We start from the raw sequence: 23,362 nt of genomic DNA, 5'->3' as shown, positions 1-23,362 counted from the left end.
TTAAGTTTCCAGATGTCAAGTATCCGTACATAAGAGTAGAAGAAACTCGAGTGTTCATGTTATGTGTCCGCAATCTCTTATCCACAATTCTAAAATCCCAAGAGGTCTGGAACTTGAGGGTTTTTTCATAAGTTAGGCACAAATTAAATGTACCAGACATATGTAAAACTATGTAATATAATTATTCAGATGTTTTACTATAAAAATGTATTACTGGGTGCTAAACTGTATTGTATCTTTTAGTTTCTGAAAAATTCAGGATTCTGTCACACAGCTAGCCCTCAGGCAGAAAAAGATTTGGGATCCATATCAAGCCCTTAACAGGCCTCATTTACAAGTGAGTAACCTTTACACAAAGTTATTGCATTTTGGTGTTCAATATATTTTCCCAAATTTGAGGGATCATTGTTCTTTATAGCCAGAAAAAAATGGTTAATAATGTATATTTTGAGGTATAATTTTATCCCAAAAGATTTATAAAAGAATTATTCCAGGCTCCCAAAATGTACTCTGTAGACATGAAAGATCCTTGCACTCTTCCAGGATTAAAGTTTTCTTTGGACACTTAAGTAACCTGAGACTATTAGCAACCTTTCACTTCAAAAAGCCATCCGTTACCTAAAATAAAAGAGCACGTTTCTGTGAGAGGGAGTCCAAGACAGGTAAATTCGGGTTGGTAGGCGGCTGGGGCCAACAATTATGGTGGGAGACACAGTTTCCTGGGACTTTCCATCCATGTTCCATGTCCATTAAAAAAAAAAAAAAAAAAAAAAGGATTGTACCACTTTATTTGTATTGCAGGTTATTTAAAATAAGTACAACAGGTACACTTGACTGAACAGAAGTTGAGCAAGGCTAAAAGTTATTACATTTAAGTATGTACCTACAACTATAACAAAACTGACATAATGTTCTTAAACTTTCATACAATTGTGACTGCAATTCCGTTGCTGGATTTCACATTCTGAGTAGGTTCACACAAACTAGAGAATAGGAGAGGAATAACATGGAACGTGTCAAGACAACTTTTTGAAACTGAAATATGTGGGCACATAGAAAAGAGTAGAAAAATACATGTATAAAATAGCAGGTAGTGTCTGCTGAGGCAGTCCGGGTTGCTTGCTGGTGAAGGTTAGTAGGGAACCCTACTTGCTCAAAAGGCATTTGGATGTTGCAAAATGAACGCCTAACTAAATTACTTCCGTGTGAAAATCTATATTTTGGAGCTTTTTAGTGGGGAGAGATTGATGTGCATAAAGTGGCCTAGTGCTTAAAAGCAGTAAAAAAAATTTTGTTTTAATCATCAACAGGAGGAAATGGCAACAACACCAGATAGGAAACATGTTTCAAGGACAAAATGTGGTACTCCAGGCAAACTTTCACCGTGCTTTGAGATGCGGTTCTGCGACTCTATTGTTATGGGTGAACACAGGACAATTGGAAAATATGGAATTGGAGGTCGGGTGCAATTTAATTTTCCTCTTCCAAAATTGAATCTCTCCAGTCTAAAGCGAGTTCTCCTTTGGCAAGCTTTAATCTCCATTCATTGTCACACAGGCAAAACAAAATGTTTTCCATGAATATGCTTCTAGTTGTTAAAATCTCAGTCAGCCGATACACAATGAACAAACCCCAGCTCTGAGGAAGCTTTTGTGGAGACTTTTCTATAAAGCAACATCCTTGATTTGAGTTCAGAGCGTGCAGTCCTCTATGGGAGTGCTAATGTTGATGTCTGAAGAACTTTGTGTTCAAAATGTCCTTCCATTTCAGCTACCGCAGTGGATGCTACTTGTCTTTTATATCTGTCCGTCATAGGTTCTCAGAATTATGCAAACTTGAGAAGAGTAACAGTAAATCATTTAAGCTTGTAAATTATCCTGGCTTTTTAATAAATCAAAAGCAAGTCTCCAGCATTAATATTGCAATTTGCCACTGTGCTCAAGAAACAAAAACCGGCAAAGATTAGTCATCCTGGATCTCAAGGTCCTCTTTGTGACTGAAAGAGAATTTTCCATAACCTGCTCCCCCAGCACCTGTCATATTCCAGGGCTGATAAATTTTGTGCTAAGGTCAAGGTTAGGCCTGGCAAGAGAACAAAATCTGCTTTTCTTTGTTTTTGGGTTTTTTTTTTTTAAAGACTTCATTAAACTTGAAACAAGAGAAAACTAAAGTTGAAAAAAAACTGAATAAAATTAGACCAAAACAAACATGAAAATTTGCAGTGCACTGCCGAGCATCCCGGTCCACGGAAAGTGCTTCTGTTCAGCTCTCTGCGGGAAGCACTCCACAGTCAAAAAGGCCATTTTCTTTGAATGTAGCTGGCAAAAGTCTCTGATCATCTTTGGGATTAGTTTAGGAGGAAGGTATGGATGTATATTTGTCTTTCAATCCACTCGACGAAGTAGGACACGTTGCTATAAACCCCAGGCCCCAGGACTTTGGAAAAGCACACGGAGCCCCATGAGGTTAAACCAAATAATGTCCACTGTCCTCCAGGCCGCTCACAAACAAGTGGCCCGCCGCTGTCACCCTGTAATGAATAGCAGTGCACATTAGTCACTGGTATTTCGGAACCCTCATGGCGTCTGTGTTATCCTGAGGGTGCAGTAAAGCCAAACCCAGCTTAACCAACTTCTTGGAAAGTTCTAACAAAGCTTTCATTGCCAACTGGTGGAGGGAGCGTGCTTTCGACCTACGCAAGTGGAACTTGCACTTACACTCTGATCTTGAAAAAAACGGAGGTGCCTTGGGAAAGGACTACATTCTTTTTTTTCCCCAAGAAATCAGAAGATTTCTCAGTCATTTCCTGTGCTAAATTCAAATAGGTCATAATTTCTTTTTAAATGGGTGTATCAGAACTAATACTCTGCTAGTTTGATCTCGTTCTTTAACTTTGAGTCATTTTATAAATGTGGAAAGTACCCAAGTGGGACATTCAGAGATTTGATTTTCTCCACAAAGCATTACTAGAAAAATCCTCCAGAATAACCCTATTTTCAAGATTCATGCTCCATTAATGTGCAGTCAGTAAAAGACACTGACAACTTGCTTGAGTTCTTAATACTTTTTAGGACCGTTCCAATTAGTATGCTTGAATGGAAAACACCACATAAGAATTATTTCCGGCAAGGTATTTTGTGGATAGCTTGTATTCTCTTTCACATGCTGGGGATTTTCGTTCTTGACATCTAACTTCAGGTGTTGCAGTTCTTCTGCCCACATGTAATTAAGACACTATGACTTTATAAATGTTACTATTTGTTACATCTGAAAAGATCAGAGATTAAGTGCATTCCACACTGCCTCAAAAGAGAGGGATGGATACCTTGTAAAATAAGGAAGTAAGTGTGGAAATTCATAGTGGGAGTTTACCAATAATCCTTGCCCTGTAAGAATTTCAGACTTAGAATTAGCTAGATGGTCTTCCCGCTCGGGTCATGTTGGAGAAAAACAGTAATTATGTTTATTGATGCCTCCTCTAAACCCTTGCCCTCGGATTAGCTCATTTAATCCTCATGAAACCCCTATGAGTTGACAGTAATTATAATATGCGTGTTGGAGGCAATGAGCCTGAAGCACAGGTGTGTAACGTGTTCGTTGGCAGAGTTAGCGTTAGACGCAGGCATCCTGACACCATGACTCCAGCTCTATAACTACTTCTCAGAAGTGTCAGCAACTACTACTGCTATTAGAAATAGTTTTGACTGTGCTGTGGGCTTTTGTGGCAATGGCGATCCTTACGTTCCTAACTTAGCAATGCCGTAAGCCTGAATAGTAAGGATAGACCTTGCAAGAGGCTGAATAAACCGTTCTGCCTGGAAGCCTCATGGAGTTTTTTAAAGCAAAATTTACTAGAAAAATTTTATCAAATTCCACAATTGTTTTATCTCCCCTTAGGTAAAGGCAAGAGTAAAATGCTGACTTATTTAGGATAAGCTGTTTATTATGCCAGAATGTTATTAAAGTTGGACGTGCCTACGTTGCCTCTAAAAAAGAAGCCTCTGCAGAGAAGAGAATGGAAAGGGGTACACGGTAACTTGGGAATTCGGTATACTGAAAGATGCTGCCAATAAAATCAAATGTAACTAGCATTTCTAAAAAAAATGAGACGTGTACAGATCAGCATCTCTGTACTTTCAGATCAGGAATTTAGCCAAACAACTATTCAACATCTACTCTGCAAGATTCTGTGCTAGGGTATATGCAGACAAAGAAGGCATGATTTTTTTTGTCCCGGAGAGGTCACAAGTCTGCTTGGGTACCAAGCATAACTCTACTTGAAAGCCAGGACTAAGGACCATGACGAAGGAGTCTTCAAAGGAGTGAGCGATTACTGCCAGCTGGAGAAGAACAAAAGGGCCTTCCCAAGATGTGGATTTTGAGTTAAGCGTCGTGAGGCAAATAAGTGTCAGGGGGAAAGCAAGAGAGGAGAAAGAAGCAATTCAAATACAAGGGATTATACAGCAAAAAGGCATAATTTGCTCTTTTTTGGTCCTCTTCCTTTTCATAATATTGGGTGTTAGGCCAAAGTTTGGCTTCAGTATTGATCCCCATGATTTATTTCTAGACCTTAACAGAAGGGTCTAACAGCTTCCAATGTATGCTATGGATGTAATTGAGGAAGATAACGAGAGGTTCTGGTAAATAATCTTGCTCCAGACCTGGGGGAAAAGTAGCTTTTGATTATTTGTTTTGTTCTGTATGCTCCCTGGGGATGTATTATAGAGTATCTGGTATGCATTTAAGACACCCACAGTGTTGAACTCCTAGGACCTAGTTCCTACCAGGCGACATGATATGAACATGCCTGTGCCTGTGCTTGGGCTTCAATTCTCTTTCAAAGAACACCTCCCTTCTTCTCCTTTAGCAATTACCAAGGGATGAAGAGGCACTATTTTGGGGTGGGTCTCCGAATGGTGTTGGGAACAGGGAGAAATGTATACACACTCATCACTGTTACCAGGAGAGTGTAGCGGTTGAGCACTTGGACCCTGAAGCTGGACTTCCTGAGTTCATATCCTCACTCTGCCACCTTCATGCTGGGTGATACGGGGTTAATTACTTAACTTCTCTGCTCCCTTGTTGTCTTGATTTGTAAAATAGCAAAAACAATGATACTGCCACAAACGTTGATTGTGAGGATTAAATGAGTTATTAAAAAGCACTTGGAAGAGATACTGGAACACAACAAACACCAACCAATAGATACTGATGCTAAAGGTACAATTCATTGAGTGAGTCGGACATCACACACAGATAGGTGAAAGGGCTTTCACATACATGGACGTGGGTAATCATCAAACACCCTGAATATTAGAATCAGCCCCATCTTATGAGAAAACTTTCTAGAGAAACTTCTCCAGGTCACTTTGTTCTTACAGGCAGAGATAGGACCCAACACAAAACTTTCAGGTTGCACATTCTGTGTCCCAAGACCCACACCAAGCTGCCTTCCCACTTTTTTTTTTTTGGCTTGGGAAATCAAACCTGGGCCTCTCATATGAAGGTAGGAATTCTTCCACTGCTGCCCACCTCATTTGGACAATTCGTGGTCAGGAAGCAGAAGAGACTGTGGCCTTGGTGAAACTCCAGAGGAGGTGCCTGCCTCCCTCTTTCCCATGACAACTAAAGAATCACCACTGGGCCATTTCCAGTCCCCTGATTTGCCCATTTTGAAATAGGCCACTGAGAATGTCCTTTTGTTATGTCGTGTGAGTGGTAATGACATTGTTGATCTCTTGTCAATTCTAAAATGTGAGGGGCAATCTGATTTACTGAACAGCAGTGAAATAACAAAGGTCTTCCATAGCAGTTGCACTCTGTTGTAAACTTCTTTGAAGCAGAAAGAGAAATTCACAATCCAATTTACAACTGCACCGAAAATTGTAAGATACCAGGAATAAACTTAACCAGAGAGGTGAAAGACCTATACTCTGAAAACTATAAAACATTGATGAAAGAAATTGAAGATGACACAAAGAAATGGAAAGATGTTCCACGATCTTGGATTGAAAGAACAAATATTAAAATGTCCATACCACCTACAGCAGTCTACAGATTTAATGCAATCAAAATACCAACAGCATTTTTCACAAAACCAGAACAAACAATCCTAAAATTTATATGGAACCACAAAAGACCTTGAATAACCAATGCAATTTTGAAAAAGAAAAAAAACCTGAAAGTTTCACAGTTTCAGACTTCAAGTTATATTTCAAAGCTGTAGTGACCAAAACAGTATGGTCCTGGCACAAAAACAGACACATTTATCAATAGAACAGAATAGAAAACCCAGAAATAAACCCACAATTATATGGTCAATAAATCTTCAACAAAACAGGAAAGAATATCCAGTGGGAAAAAGTCTCTTCAACAAATGGTGCTGGGAAAACTAGTCAGCATGTACATGCCCAGGCAGTAATGTTTCTGACATTGGCCACAGCAACATTTTTCTAGATATGTCTCTTGAGGGAAAGGAAATAAAAGCAAAAATAAAAATGAACTATTAGAGCCACATCAAAATAAAAAGCTTCTGCACAGCGAAGGAAACAATCAACAAAACTAAAAAACTGCCTATGGAATGGGAGAAGATATTTGCAAACGACAAATCCAATAAAGGGTTAGTATCCAAAATATAAAAAGAACTGATACAACTCAACACCCACAACACAAATAACCCAATTAAAAAATAGGCAGAAGACATGAACAGACATTTTTCCAAAGAACACATCCAGATGGCCAACAGACACATGAAAAGATGTTCAACATCCCTCATCATCAGGAAAACACAAATCAAAACTACAGTGAGGATATTGAACCAGCCCTGCATCCCAGGTATAAATCCCACTTGGTTGTGGTGAATAATTCTTTTAATGTATTGTTGGATCTGGTTGGCTAGTATCTTGTTGAGGATTTTTGCATTCATGTTCACCAGGGAAATTGGTCTGTAGTTTTCCTTTTTAGTGGGGTTTTTGTCTGGTTTTGGAATCAAGGTAATGCTCGCTTCACAGAATAGTTTGGAAGTTTTCCTTCCATTTCTATTTTTTTGGAATAGCCTCAAAAGAATAGGTGTTAACTTTTCTTATGTCAATAAAAGAAAGGACAAGAAACACATGATCCTCTCAATAGATGCAGAGAAAGAATTTGACAAAATACAGCATCCTTTCTTGATAAAAACCCTCAAGAAAGTAGAGATGGTAGGATCAAACTTCAAGATCATAAAAGCCACATATGAAAGACCCACTGCTAATATCATCATCAATGGGGAAACACTGAGAGCTTTCCCCTTATGGTCAGGAATACGACAAGAATGTCCACTATCACCACTGTTATTCAACATAGTATTGGAGTCTTAGCCTCAGCAATAAGACAACACAAAGGAATAAAAGGCATCCAAGTCAGCCAGGAGGAAGTCAAACTTTCACTCTTCGCAGATGACATGATACTCTATATAGAAAACCCAAAAGATTCCACCAAAAACTGCTAGAACTGATCCATGAGTTCAGCAAAGTCACAGGATATGAAATCAGTGCACAGAAATCAGTACCATTCCTATACACCAATAACGAAGCAACAGAAAGAGAAATCAATGAATCGATTCCATTTACAATTGCACCAAAAACCATAAAATACCCAGGAATAAACATAAGCAAAGAGGCGAAAAACCTGTACACTGAAAATTATAGAAAGCTTATGAAAGAAGTTGAAGAAGACACAAAAAAATGGAAAAAGATTCCATGCTCCTGATTGGAAGAACAAATATTGTTAAAATGTCGATACTACCCAAAGCAATCTACATATTCAACGCAATCCCTATCAAAATGACACCAGCATTCTGCACAGAGCTAGAACAAACAATCCTAAAATTTGTATGGACTCAGAAAAGATCCTGAATAGCCAAAGCAATCTTGAAAAAGAAAACCAAAGCAGGAGGCATCATAATCCCAGACTTTAAGCTATACTAGAAAGCTGTAATCATCAAGACAGTATGATACTGGCACAAGAACAGACGCTCAGATCAATGGAACAGAATAGAAAACCCAGAAATTTACCCAAAAACCTACAGTCAACTAATCTTTGACAAAGCAGGGACGAATATCCAATGGAATAAAGACAGTCTCTTCAGCAAGTGGTGCTGGGAAAACTGGACAGCGACATGCAGAAAAATTAACCTGAACCACTTTCTTACACCATACACAAAAATAAACTCAAAATGGATAAAAGACCTAAACATAAGACAGGAAGCCATCAAAATCCTAGAGAAGAAAGCAGGCAAAAACTTCTTTGACTCGCCCACAGCGACTTCTTACTCAATACGTCTCCAGAGGCAAGGGAAACAAAAGCAAAAATGAATTATTGGGACCTCATCAAAATAAAAAGCTTCTGCACAGCAAAGGAAACAATCAGCAAAACTAAAAGGCAACTGACGGAATGGGAGATGACATATCAGATAAAGGCTTAGTATCCAAAATCTATAAAGAACTTATTAAACTCAACCCCCCAAAAACAAATAATCCAGTGAAGAAATGGGTAAAAGACATGAATAGACACTTCTCCAAAGACATCCAGATGGCCAACCGACACATAAAAAAATGCTCAACATCACTCATCATCAGGGGAATACAAATCAAAACCACAAAGTGGTACCACCTCACACCAGTCAGAATGGAAAACATTAACAACTCAGTCAACAACAGGTGTTGGCGAGGATGTGGAGAAAGAGGATCTCTTTTGCATTGTTGGTGGGAATGCAAGCTGGTGCAGCCACTCTGGAAAACAGTATGGTGGTTCCTCAAAAACTTAAAACAGAACTGCCCTACGACCCAGCAATTGCATTACTAGATACATATCCAACGGATACAGGTGTGCTGTTTTGAAGAGGCACATGCACCCCCATGTTTATAGCAGCACTATCGACCATAGCCAAAGTATGGAAAGAGCCCAAATATCCATTGATAGATGAATGGATAAAGAAGATGTAGTACACACACCACACACACACACACACACACACACACAATGGAGTATTACTCGGCAATAAAAAAGAATGAAATCTTGCCATTTGCAACTACGTGGATGGAACTAGAGGGTTTCAATGTGAGCGAAATTAGTCAGAGAAAGACAAATATCATATGACTTCAATCATATGAGGAATTTAAGATACAGAACAGATGAACATAAGGGAAGGGAAGCAAAAATAATATAAAAATAGGGAGAGGGACAAAACATAAGACAAAACATTAAATATGGAGAACAAATAGAGGGTGGCTGGAGGGGTTGTGGGGGGGGATGGGCTAAATGCGTAAGAAGCATTAAGGAATCTACTCTTGAAATCACTGTTGCACTATATGCTAACTTGGATGTAAATTTAAAAATTAATTAATTAATTAATTAATTTTTTAAAAACTACAGGGGCGCCAGTGTGGCTCAGTCGGTTAAACGTCTGACTTTGGCTCAGGTCATGATCTCACGGTTTGTGAGTTTGAGCCCCGCGTTGGGCTCTGTGCTGTCAGTTCGGAGCCTGGAGCCTGCTTTGGATTCTGTGTCTCCCTCTCTCTCTCTGGCCCTCCCCCACCCCCACTCTGCCTCTCAAAAAATGAATAAACATTAAAAAAAATTTTTAAAAACTACAATGAGGTATCACCTTATACCTGTCAGAATGACTAAAATCAAAAACACAAGAAACAAGAGTTAGTGAAGATATGGAGAAAAAGGGACACTCTTGCACTGTTGGTGGGAATGCAAACTGATGCAACCATTGTGGAAAGCAATATGGGGGTTCCTCAAAATGGTAAAAATAGAACTATCCTAAGTTCCAGTATAGCACTACTGAGTATTTATCCAAAGAATACAAAAACACTAATTCAAAGGGATGCATTCACCCTGATGTTTCTAACAGCATTATTTGCAATAGCCAAGTTGTGGAAGCAGTCCAAGTGTTCACTGATTGATGAATGGATAAAGAAGATATGGTATTTATCTTGGAATATGGATATCTTGGAATATGGAATATTATTCAGCCATAAAAAGCATGAAATCTTGCCATTTGCAATGACCCGGATGGAGCAAGAGAGTATAACGCTAAGCAAGGTAACTCAGTCAGAGAAAGACAGATACCATGAGTTCACTCATATGTGAAATATAAGAAACAACACAAAGGGGAAAAAAAGACAAGTCAAGAAAGAGACTCTTAATTATAAAGAATAAACTGATGAGGGGAGGTGGGGAGGGGGATGGGTGAAATCAGTGATGGAGATTAAGGAGTGCACATGTGATGAGCCCCGGGTGATGAATGGAATTGTTGAATCACTTGTACACTTGAAACCAGTATAACATTGTATGTTAACTATGCTGGAATTAAAATTTTAAAATGGAAAGAAAAAAATAACTCTTTTGTCCTTCCCTGGTTTCTAGTTCAACATAATATTCAATGAATGTTTATTATATAGAAATAAAAACGCCTCCCTGTATTGCTAAGTTAGCATGCTCAGGAAACTACTGCGACCAGGAATCCTGGGTGTCGAAAGCAATAAACTCAGGAGCAATCAACTCTTGAGACAAAGGTAGTTCTCTCACACAGCCTGGAAGGTGGGATGTGGTGTGTGCTTTAACGCCGTCACCCTGATGGCTGAAAACATCCTTTGGTGCTCCTCTGCTGTGGGCAGGGAGGGGAGGTGGGGAGGGGCAGCCTGGTTGGAGCCATGATTACCACTAGCTCCTCACAGAACCTTGTTTGTGCTAGCTGCTAAGATGGGCCAGACAACTGCTTTTCTTTGTTTTGCCGACCCAGGGTGCTGTTCCCCATGCAGTAGATGAGAAAGCTGAGGGCAACCTGAGTGAAGGGCATGGAGGTAGTTAGGGGGATCACTCGGGTACTGGATAAAGTACATACTGTGAATAATTAAACATTTGGTAATAAGCAATCTTCAAAAAGCATTCCCAAAGGGCCACAAATGAATCATAACAAGTTTATATGGACCCATCGACGTTACTGCTGAACTGAATCTCCTCGGTAACCAGAAAGCAATTTACCATGCACGAGTCGACTGTGCCGGACTCATAGCCGGCACATATCATCCGGGTGGTGATGGTCTTCATGTCAAAGTAGGACTGGCATTGCTCCAGAGAGATGATGCGGACTTCTCCCTCTTGCAGCTTAAAAGGCACTAGATTTTTTTAAAAAGAAGAAATACAATATATAAGAGGGTAAAATGACTCAAAGATGAGGCTAGCTATATATGAAATGATTACATCTGTATACCAAGAGAACCATAATCTTTATTTAAAGTGTCGTCTCAAAGACAAGTCTTGTTTGGCATCAGAATCTTCCAATTAGAAGTGTTGACAGCAATCATCTCATCAAACCCCTTTATTTTACCAATGGGAAAACTGAGGTACAGACTGGTCAAGTAACTTGCTCAGGTAACTTGGCTCATGCTTCCCACTCCCCCTTAATATATCCTGCAACAAGAACAACAACTACTAAAATGAAAAGGGAAATAATCAAACCAAAGCACTGCCCCCAGATGCAAGGCTGCTGGATCAGTGTCAGCGGAGCATGCCAGCCCCCTTCTGCTAAGGTACAGAACACCATCTGGTCTGACAGGGGAATGATTGCTCTATCTTAGGTTTACAGAATACGTCTCATCATGTACTGCCATAGCCATTACTGGAGGTATGAACCTTTAATCCCTAGAGGAGATGACAGGGAGATGTCGAAAGGGACAAAGCCATCCCTACTGTCAGCAGAGGGAACATGTGAATTCCATCCTGTTTCTACATTGTCACAGAATAATAACGGATTTCTTGGAGCATAATCTTTTGTTGTTTAGACCTTCTACCAAATTATACACATTGTTCTCCTTTTAGATAGTGATGGTAAAGCAGTGCCTATGTACAGGACAGCTTATAGGAAGAAAGAGTCATGTATGGGAAAATCAGTGTGACGGGAACAGTTTCAATGAATTGTGCAAAGAATAGTGATAAGAACCATCACCATTTACTGGGTACAGGCCAGGACCTGATCTCGGCATTTTCTGGGCCTCTTGTCTTTAATCTTTGCAATAATCCTGTGAAATAGACAGTTGCTATTATTTTTTTCCATTTTAGAATAAGCTAGAAAGTCAGGGTCAATCAAACCTTTCTAACTGAATTCGGACCCCTGGTCTTCATGCCATGCCATATATGTGGTCTGTGTGATGCTACATGATTGCTGTGAGTTTGATGTGGATATTGTGGAAACACAAGTAGACACAATATAAAGCATATTCTGCTGCTATATCACATCACGGTACTAATTATAGCTTTGAAAAACCAAGAGCCACAGGGATCGTGACATCATATGTCCGACACCGCCTTCAACGGTCTTCCATGGGAGCTCTTCAGATGGCATTGACTCATTTCTATCGTTTGCCTTTTTCTTTCTGTCCCAAGTGATCACATAGAAAAGAAACTCAACTTAGCCCATAACTTTTCTGACTAAATTTTGAGAAGAAGAAAAAAACTGTCATTCAAATCGGCAGTTGCTAACATAGATAACACGATATCAATATGCATCGGCATTCCCGAGAGCCGTGCTGGTGTTCTTGATACAGTTGGGGTGGCCAGCACTTACTGTAAAGCAAATGCCTCACTGATTACATTCTTACTCTAAACTTTTAACAGGTCCAACAAAATGAGAGAATCCGTTATGGGGGCTGGGAGTAGGCAGTACCAATTGCTTAATTTTTGTGTTTTGTAGGTTTCAAGCATCTAGAGAGCCCAACTATTTTGATCAATTTAAACAGGCAAATGGCAAATCAGGTTTCCTTCTGGAAGGACTTACAGCTTGTTATGGATGTTGACAAGACCATATCATAACAGAGAATTGGAAACGTGACCATGCAGCCTGACCGCAGGACTGAAACTGCCTGATCTCCAGAGAGGGGGCTCCCAGTGAGAGTGACTTGGCCTGCAGAGTGCAAATCACCGGTAGAGACAGTCTGAAGCCAGGAAGATAAGCCTCATCTCACAGGGCAGCCCCAGGGCATCAGCAGCGGCTCCCTGGAGAAAGAATCTGGGGTGCAGAGAAGGATTTTTGAGGCTGCATGTGAGTCTGGCAGGTTCAAGTACCATGAGGTGCTGACACCTCCATGTGCGTGGCAGGTGGGTGTGACACGTGCACCTCGTCTTTGCTATTTGTGGCTACACTTTTAGAAGTGAAAATGGGAAACTGGCGCCAACGGCTGGGCAGTAACACAGTGTTTTCCAGGGACAAACTGAAAGGCAAGTGCTCCTGAGGACGGTGGCTTACTTTTGTTGCCCATATGCCCCCAGCCTGTGATGTAGCAGTACGTATCCGGTTCCAAGAACTGCTCTGTGCCGGGTAAGCAGACCGGCCGCACGTAGATGGTTTCATTGATGTCTTCGCTTAGCTCCACTATGCTGATGTCGTAGTCGACCACAGCTCGACTGTAGCGAGGGTGGAGGATGATGGTCCTCACCAGGCGCGTCTGCATAAACGTCGACGGGTGGTCTAGGTTGTTGATGCCAAAGACCACTTTCCAGACGGCAGCGCTCTCTCTCCTAAAATGATGAATTCAAGAGCTATTGGCTTAAACTTAAATTTACATTTTAAAATGTACATGCAAATTTTTTTAAAAAAATTATTTATTTATTTTGAGAGAGAAAGAGAGAGAGAGAGAGTGAGGAGGGGCAGGGAGAGAAGGAGAAAGATAGAATCCCAAGCAGGCTCCGTGCTGTCAGCACAGAGCCCGACATGGGGCTCGAACTCATGAACCTTGAGATCATGACCTGAGCCGAAACCAAGAGCCGGACGCTTAACGGACTGAGCCACCCAGATACCCCTAAAATGTACATGTGATTTTTCAAAATATTTTGTTTATGTAAATAATGGCTCTTTCCCTGCACCTCTATAATGGCCTGAGTTAATTTGTAAATAGGTATTCTTGTAGAAAGAAAAGCTCGTGTTTCTAGAATGGGGCTATTTTGGAAAGCAAAATTTGTTCGGTTTGGAAGGCAGCCAGGGTGGTTTCTTGCTTCAATGAGTGGGAGAAATAATAAAAAGACATGAAGAAGAAAGAGGAAATTCTGGGGCATGGAGAGTCCTGAAAGGTAAGTGAGTAAAGTGTTTTAAGGTGGGAGTTGACTAGAATAATCCCAGCAAGTGCTCAAAAACAATGCAGTCTTGTGAGCCTGACCACCAGAAGTTATGGTAACCTTTTTAAGCCTTTGGCTTGAAATTTTCAAAAGGTTCTTCCAAAAACTTGCCATTTCTTGGAGGCACTTGCTGCTTCTTGGAGGAATTTCTTAGTCTTGGCTTTTTATTCTCCTCCCTTTTCATCTTTCCGCTTGTCTCCTCTTCTTCTCTGCTCTCACTCAAGTCTATGTCAAAGTGCCCCAGGGCTCTACTGTCAGTCTTCTTATTGCATACTCATCCCCTTGAAGACTTCATCTAGTCCAATGGTTTTAAATGCCACCAAATCCTGGTAACTCCCAAACATGTATCTCTAGCTCTCCCCTCCCCATGAGCTACAAATTTGAATAGAGAATCATCTCAACACATTTGCTTGTATATTCAACAATAGCTAAGATTTTTTAGTGCTTACCACATTTTTGACAGTGTTCTAAGCATTCAGAATGCATTTTATAGGTATTTAGTACTTATAACCATGTGACACAGTTGAAACGTCTTTCTCTTATCTCAACGTCCTCTGCATCAGCAAATCTTCACCATTTCACTTTCAAATATACCCTGAATCTTGATGTTTCTCCCTCTTCCACAATCTATCTTAATGTAACCACTGCCAAGTGCTTGGACCACTGCAATGGCCTCCCAAAAGAAGGCCCTTCTACCCTTGGCCCCCTGAGCTCATTCTCCTCATGGCAGCAGAGTGATCTTTTTAAAAACAACATTAAAGGGGCACCTGGGTGGCTTACTCGGTTAAGTGTCTCACTCTTGATTGGGGTTCTGGTCATGATCTCACAGTTCATGAGTTCAAGCCAGTGCAGGAATCACTTGGGGTTCTCTTTATCTGCTCCTCCCCCGCTCTCTCTCACTCTCTCTCTCTAAAAATAAATAAATAAATATTTTAAAAAATTATATTGAGTCCATCTCATGCTCATAATTCTCCAGGGAAATTGAATCACACTGGAGACATTGTAGACTTCTCCCCATGGCCCCTGAGCTGACTTGCTCCATTCCAACCCCAAGAACTTTCTAGTTTCAGACATGCTGAGGATATCCTCAACTCAGAGGCTCTTCCCTTTCTGTTCTCTCAGCTCCCATATGGTTCCCACCTTAACTCCTCTTCTTTGAGGTCTCAGCTCAAACACCACCTTCTCATAGCTGTCCTCCTTGGCCACCCAGTCTAAGCTCCATTCTGTCTCCATCACTCTCTACTCTTGACCCTGCTTTAATTTTTATCTCATTGGTATCAATGACATCAACACAGCTGTTTGTCTATCCTCTGCCTTGCACCCAGCATAGAAGTTCCATGAGGCCAGGTTGGTCTTATTCAGTGCTGTATTCACAGGCCCCATGAACTAGTATGTAGCAGGTTCTCAACAAGTATTTGCTTAATGGTGGCTCAATGCACATAAACACTAGTAAAAACATTTACTAATGGCCACCTAGGCAAAGTCTATTCTTCGTCAACCCTTCCCCACCCTCTCTACCTTTCCCAGTCCCTCCTCCTCCAGAATAGGCCAGGAGCAGAGGAGTGGAGAGGACCACAGTGCTAGCAGAGCTTTCCTAGTGGACACCCCCTTACATGGTGTTAGCATAAGTGAGCCATGTCAACTGTCCCCACTTGGGAGCTTGCTCAACTAAAGCAGGTTGATTTGACCCACTAGACAGTTGTTTTTCAATCCAGGCTGAACGCTGAATCATGTGGGGAACTCTTAAATACTGATTTTCTGGGCATCACCCCACATCAGTTGAAAGCTTTAGGCTAGGTGGGGCATGGGAATCAATATTTTTTTTTTCTTTTTTTCAAAAAAAATTTTTTTCAACGTTTATTTATTTTTGGGAGAGAGACAGAGCATGAACGGGGGAGGGGCAGAGAGAGAGGGAAACACAGAATCGGAAACAGGCTCCAGGCTCCGGGCCATCAGCCCAGAGCCTGACGCGGGGCTCGAACTCCCGGACCGCGAGATCGTGACCTGGCTGAAGTCGGACGCTTAACCAACTGCGCCACCCAGGCGCCCCAAGGAATCAATATTTTTAAGAGCTCTCAATGGACTCTCTGACAAAAACTCACCCACATTCCTTCTTTCCTTTGCATGCTTTTCTTTACTGTGTTTTCACGCATGGCAAAGATTCAAAGAGTTGGTATTTCAGGAGGGTTAGGAAAGAAGTGGCCAAGGTCAGCATTCAAACTATTTACAGCTTTGCTGGATTCTTGGAGTACACTCTACTAAATGACTCTTCTAAAAAACGTAGTCCATGAGTTCTATCCTTTTACCATTGTAAAGAAAAATAATTTTAGGCTATATGAACAGGAATTGATGTCATTCTTCGAATGCAGATATAGATATAGATATTAGCTATCAACATGTAGATAGGTATAGATATATAGATAGTTATAGACATATAGCACTCCTCCATGCCAAACATGGTGCTAGGGATTACAATAAGCAAGATATGATTCCTCAACAAACTTCAGAATTGAGTGAAGATGAACAATTAAAGAAACAATCATAGTAAAATGTAGGAAGTGATACCTCATGAGCATTTCAAGATGATATTACAGAAGAATTATTTTTCATTAAAGAAGGCTATCACTCAAAGAGTATGTCTTTCTTTCTCTTCCTCCCTCCCTCCCTTCCTTCCTCCTCTCCACCCTCCCTCCTTTCCTCCCTTCCCTCTCCCTCCCTCCTTACCTTCTTTTCTTCTTTCTTTCCTCCCTCCTTTTCTTCTTCCCTCTCTCCTTTCCTTTCCCCCTCTCCCTCCCTTCTTTCCTTCCTTCCTTCCTTCCTTCCTTCCTTCCTTCCTTCCCTCTCCCCACTTTTCTCTCTCCCTCCTTTCCTTCTTTCTCTTTCTCTCTCCTCCTTCCCCCTCCCCTTCCTTTCCTCCCTTCTGTCCCTCTTTCACTTCCTCCCTTCCTTCCCTCCTTCCCTTGTTCCTTCCATTTTTCCATCCTACAGAAGTAAGTGCATGACCATTTGAGAAATTCAATATTCCTTTGAGATTCTATCATTTAAGGCATCTGAAATCAAGCAACAATTTATTTCAAATTTATGCTTATTTAATAGCTCCTTGCCCTTGATTCAGAGCTACTAAATTTTGTTTATAACAAATACTCATCCATTTGCTTAAATCATAAGCAGTATTTCAAATAATTGAACACTGCAAATTATTTGTAACAAGATGAAGTAGCATCAATTTCAGACTTAATTACTGTATTGTGCTTAATATAATTCTAACAGTGAAAAGTAAAACTGCTAAATTTTATTAACCCGTATCTAGTAGTTTCTTGCTACATAAGTTATGGTCTTTTTGGCATTAACATCCACCAAAAACAAACAGAGTAACACAGGAAATTCACATAATTTTTGTAATCTGTGAGATATTGTTCTTTTTACTTTTTGTTATGAGTGTGATGGAAAAAAATAAAGTCTCTTTTAATGTTTTTTTTTTTCCCAAGGCTGGCAAAAACCAGGAAAACCACAAGCTGTTGTTTGAAATGGACATGTGAAGTGAGGGAATTGTGTATAAATGGTAAATGGGCATATTAAACACATGCTGGAAAGAATGAGTCAGGAATAATAGCAGAGACAACCCCGTGTTGGTGGAAGCAAAAAGAGGAAAGAAAATTTAGAGTTTCATGAATGCCACGGGAGTCTAGTTTCAGTTCAAAATTACCCTGTGGAGAAACACATAAGAACAAGGAGGTTCACTTGGGCGGTTTAGTGAAGCATTTGAATGACAAAAGAAAAAAAGCCAATTATAGAAGCTGAAAATCTTCAGCAAAAGGAGGATTTTTTTCAAACTGAGCTGTCAGACATCAAAGCATCAGTACAGAGAGCTGGTGCATCCTTAAAGAAGTTTCTGCAGAGACCCGTCATGTTCTGGGAGGGATGAAGCAGGCAGAGAGGAAGCCCAGTGAAAATCCACCAAATGAAAATGGCAGATGGGGCACCTGGGTGGCTCAGTTGGTTAAGCTCCAACTCTTGATTTAGGCTCAGGACAGGATCTCAGGGTCTTGAGACCTAGCCCCATGATGAGCCCCACACTGGGCTCTGTGCTGGGCATGGAGCCTGCTTAAGACTCTCTCTCTCTCTCTCTCTCTGTCTCTCTCTCTCTCTCTCTCCCCCCTCTCATTGCCCCTCCCCCAAACCATGCATGTGTGCACTCTCACTTTCTCTTAAAAAAATGGCTGAGGAAGACATTAAGAGACCCCTTTTCTCCTTTCATTCTTGCCCCAGATGTTATTTCCTTGTCTGAAATTCATATTTAAGGTCTAATTTGCTTCATGCCTATATGACTGCTTTAACAATGGATACACTCTACAGAGAACATTGAGATGATATGATTTTCACCTAGAATTCTTCAAACATCAGCTCTAGAGAGAAAGCCCAGCTTCGTACACATCTCAGATGACATTCAGGAAAATTTACACGAAATTGCAGGCACAATGTCTCTGGTCGTCAGAACTGGTCACTTTGGTTTATAATTTGCCACCCTGAATTCTAGTTTAGACACAAAAATGCCACATTTTTACTTAATTCAGCTAGCCAGCTTTAGAGATTTTCTAACTTCTTCTCTTAAGAGCACAAAATTTCCCTTTCTTTCACCCTTTCTGATTTTGCTTTAATATCTTACATTTAATATTTATCATTTTAAGAAAAGAAAACTAATTTATAATTAACACCTGTGATAGAAATCACCCTAGTTTTACAAGTCTTACTACAGAAATAGCACAGCTAAGTGGTGATTTTGGAGGTAGTTTGAAGGGGACCAAATTTGCACTAAGTAAAGAAATATCACACGATGGCATCATTGTTGTTCTACATATCTTACAAACTTCTTTTAATATTGTACTCTGTCCTTGGTATTTCTAAAGAATTCTCTGCAACACTCCTGGTAAACAGACTTTAGACTAGGGTGATCGCAGAGTGAATGTGTGAAGGGACTGGATACAGGTCATAAGTACAGTGTGTCAGTCATAGGCTCTGTCTACCGTCCACATCTCAGCTCCTGCTTATTGCTGTCATGTTGGAATGCTTGGTGTAACCTGACCTTTTATTTTTTTGAATGTCCAAGGGAAGCCAGAGTGCTGGATTCCTTTTATGGAATCCACAGTTTTAAATGCTGGCCAAACAACAGCAATACAATAGGCAAAAAAAAAACCCAACAGCCTGGATTTTATTAGTGTAAGAGTTCCACTTTATAGCTTTCCAAGTATTTCTATACACAATGTTTCAAGCTATCTTCTTACCAACTGCGAGATGTAAATAGGAATTCGAATTCCATTTTAGAGAAGAGAAAGCAGTGACTCACAGCAGATGAGTGACTCATCTAAAGTCACAGAGATAGTAAATGATGGTGATAGACCGGAAGGCTGGTCCTTTAAACTCCTAGAGCACACCCTTTCTACCAAACTTCTCTGAAACAAAGAGAAAGATCTACAGGCATCTACATAGGAATCAGGTACTGGCCACAGGAAAGCATGTAACATGGTGGAGACTCACTGGTGAGATAGCAGGAAGATACCTTCTTTTTCCTGAATGTATCATCCCGCCATGATGGGGAGCTAGCCACCAGCGGTAAAATTAGAGAAGGTGAAAAATCCTGTTATCCCAGGGTCCGAAAAAGCAAGAGAAGGGGGCAGTCAGATACATATCATAGACATTCAAGAATCAGATTTCAGAATGTTTTGGAAAAAAAAGGCAGACATGATAGTGTGCCCTGGGACTCTTAAAGCAAGTATAACTCAGGAGACATGAGAGAATTAAAGCGCCAAATTCTGATGCTACTGTCACAAGTGACTGCAGTAAGAAAATGAAGAGTCATCTAAAAAGCAAATGTGACTGCACACGGATCCCAGAGCTTTGCAACTGGAAACTATCACAAAAGACTGGCATGAAAGCATAGTAGCTATTGGAAAGTCTTTGTCATAGGCTGAGCAGTGGTTTGTTTAAGTAGGAAAAAAGTAGGAAAAATAAAAATGGCTTCTCTGCAAAATAATGTGCAAGAACAAGGAAAGGGGAAAATTTCTGTCTGTGGCAAATAATATTACTAAAGAACTAAGACAAAACAAAACTATTGGAAGTTTCCTTTGCTTCCAGTTTCTCCATTCAAAGAGAATGTTCTTCAGACAATATGCAGAAGATTCATCTTTCCATTTGATAAAACATACAGGGGCTTAATACATTACAATGTTGAACAGATGTGTGGTCTAAGATTTGGGAGGACTCAGTGAGACGTCATTGACCTTCTGTGAGATATATTAACATTTCTAGTTCCACACAAGTTATAGTCCTAACTACTCAAACAATTGCATCTTTGAAACATCTAGAAGATGAGTGGCTGAAAGAAATGAAAACACAAGGATGAGGAAGACAGTTCATGCCCTCATGGAGCTTTTATTCTACTTAAAGAATATATAAAGAAGTAAGATTATCTCAGGCACTTAAAAGTGACAAAATAGGAGAACTTGATAGATGACTGAAGGGGGTGGGGGTTCACTGTATCCAAGATGGTTAGGGAAGGCCTTTGACAAAGCCATACTTAAATAGAGACTTTAATAACCAGAAGGAGGTAGCTTTGTGGCTCTAACTGTGAAAACAGCAAGTTCAAGTGTCCTAAGGTGGATATGAGCTTGGAGGATTTCAGGGACACGAAGAAGGCTAGATGTCTGCAGCCCAGTGAACCATGGGAGTATAGGGGAAGATGTAGTCCAAGAAGTAGGACTAGATCTTGAAAGGCTATGATGAGAAGATTTTATTCTTGCTACAATGGGAAGCCATTGTGAAATTTTAAGTAGGGGGAGCGACATGGTCTGATTCACATTTTAGAAAGATCACTATCTCACCGTGTGGATAATAGACAATAAGGGAACGAGAGAGCAGTCCAAAAGACCAGACAGGAAACTGTTTTAATTGTTGTTATGGATTGATTGTGTTTCTCTCTCAAATCCATATGTTGAAGTCCTAACCATGGGTACATCAGAATAGGACCTTTTTGGAGATAAGGTCTTTACAGAGATAATCAAGTTAAAATGAGGTCATTAGGATGGGCCCTAATCCAATGACTGCTGCCCTTATAAAAAGGGGAAACTGTAGATAGGGATGCACACCAAGGGAACACTATGTGAAGACAAAGGCAGAGATTTGTGTGATGCTTCCACAAACCAAGGGATACCAGAGATTGACCGCAACCACCAGAATCTAGGTGAGAGGCATTCTCTCCCAGCCTTCAGAAAGGACCAACCCTTCTCATATCTTGATCTTGGACTTCTAGCCTTCAGCACTGTAAGACAATAAACATCTGTTGCTCAAGCCACCCAGTTTATAGTATTTGGTTATGGCAGCCCTAGAGAACTAATACAATAGTGAAGACCTGCTATGATAATGACTTGGACTAGGAATATAGGGTGAAGATGGTGAGAAATGGTTGGGTTAGAGATATTTTGGAAGAAGATCCTACAGAAATTATTATTAGAGTAAATGTGAGAGGAATTAAGGATAATTCCTAGGTTTGGTGAACCAATGATCATGATGATTTTTACTGAGATGGGGAAAGTTTGTGAAGCACACAATTATTTGATCAGTGGGAGAGGCAAGAAATCAAGTTTTGTTTTGGCCTCGTAAAGCAGGATGTTTATTACATATTCAAATGGACATCTCATCTAAGCAGTTAGTTATACATGTTTAAAGTCAATGGGTAGTAGTGAGGGGTGGGAAGAATCTGTGCTGGGATGGAGATATATGTTTGGAAGTCATGAACAAATATGTGATATTCATATTTTATATTAAAATGTGATATTCAAAATGATATTCATGTCAATACTTGATCTTCATATTTGCTCACATATGAACACATATTTAAACCATATTATTAGATGAGCGTAGATGGATAAGAAAGCCAAAAATTGGGCCCTTGTCTTAGCTTGGGATGGTATAATAAATTACCGTAGACTGACTGACTTAAATAATACACATTTACTTCTCATAATTCTAAAGGCCAGAAGTCTGAGATCAAGGGGATAGCATGGTTAGCTCCTGGTGAAGACCCTCTTCCTACTTTATAGACAGCAGTCTTCTTGTTGTAACCTCATATGGCAGAAAAAGGTGGCAAGCTCACTTTCTTTTCCTGTAAGGACATTATTCCCATTATGGGGCTTCTACTTTCATGATTTAATTATCTCCCAACAGCCCTACCTCCTAACTTCATCTAATTAGTTTCAACATATGAATTTGGAGGGGAAACAAAGCCTGAGGTCCATAATAGCTCAGGAGCACTAAAGCACTCAGTGGCCTAAAAAAGGAAGAGATGGAAAAAGAGAAATAGGTAGGTCAGTGAAATAAGAGGAAAACAAGAACATTTTTGTTATTCTAAAATAAAAGTGAAGAAAGTATTTCAAGAAAGATGTGGTGATGAAATACTAGGGAGGGTTCCAATAAGTTGGAAACTGAAAAGTCACCATTGAATATGGCAAGATGGAAGTCATCAAAGACTTTGATAAGTGCCATTGTTGTGGTGACCCTGATGAGAGCTTGACCAGTGTGGGTTGAGGAGAAAATGAAAAGTGGAAAGGGGGAGACAGTGACTGTGCCGAAGTCTTTTAGGAGTTTTACTGTGAATAGTAGCCAAAATGGTCAGTTGTTGAAGAGAGATGGAAAGTCAAGAGAAAGGGGCTCAAGTTAGTGATATCAAGGCATGTTTGTCGAAGAGAATGACCCAGCAAAAAAGGGAGAAACTGATGATACAAAATAGAAATGGTGATTTTAAAAATAAAGTCTTGAAAAAGATGAAGGAGGACATGATCGTCTTAAACAGAAATAGACACATCTTCCACCATAACTCAGGGGAGAGTAGAGGATATGGCCATATTTACAGGCAATTTGTTGGGATTAAGGATGAGGCAAGGTGGAATCTATGGCAGTGTCTGTTCTCTCCATGAAGCATGAGGTGAGACCAATGGAGGGTGAAGAGGATTTGGGGAGAGAGGAGAACATGTCAGATAGTTGTCTCTGAGGGTAGAAAAGTGATCTTACTATGGAAGTAGATTAGAAGTGTCCCACATTGTTAGATGCTCATTTGAGACTCATGATCACACATCTTATGTGAACTCAGCAGTTGGGCATGTGATATTCTTCAGCAATGTGGTTAGCTGTTCAGGTGCAGATGCAGAGTACA

General features: G+C 40.3%; 1 protein-coding gene across 5 annotated transcripts in view; it reads right to left on the bottom strand.

Annotated features, from left to right (window-relative positions):
- Nucleotides 1–771: 771 nt before the first annotated feature.
- Nucleotides 772–23,362, bottom strand: part of CORIN (corin, serine peptidase) — a 256,107-nt gene continuing 233,516 nt past the window's right edge. For all 5 annotated transcript variants that reach the window (XM_086705122.1, XM_086705120.1, XM_086705119.1 and 2 more), the window contains 3 exons: nt 13,292–13,563; nt 11,032–11,165; nt 772–2,530 (listed from right to left, as the gene is read on the bottom strand). In XM_086705122.1, the coding sequence (XP_086561248.1) occupies nt 2,348–2,530; nt 11,032–11,165; nt 13,292–13,563 (589 nt within the window). In that variant the 3' untranslated portion in view covers nt 772–2,347. The remainder of the gene's footprint in view (nt 2,531–11,031; nt 11,166–13,291; nt 13,564–23,362) is intronic.

The sequence above is a fragment of the Puma concolor genome, chromosome B1 (genome assembly GCF_028749965.1).
Source record: "Puma concolor isolate L17-30 chromosome B1, mPumCon1.1.hap2, whole genome shotgun sequence".
Classification (NCBI taxonomy): domain Eukaryota; kingdom Metazoa; phylum Chordata; class Mammalia; order Carnivora; family Felidae; genus Puma; species Puma concolor.
The sequence above is the reverse complement of the archived record's forward strand: the minus strand, read 5'-3'. Positions and strand labels throughout refer to the sequence as shown.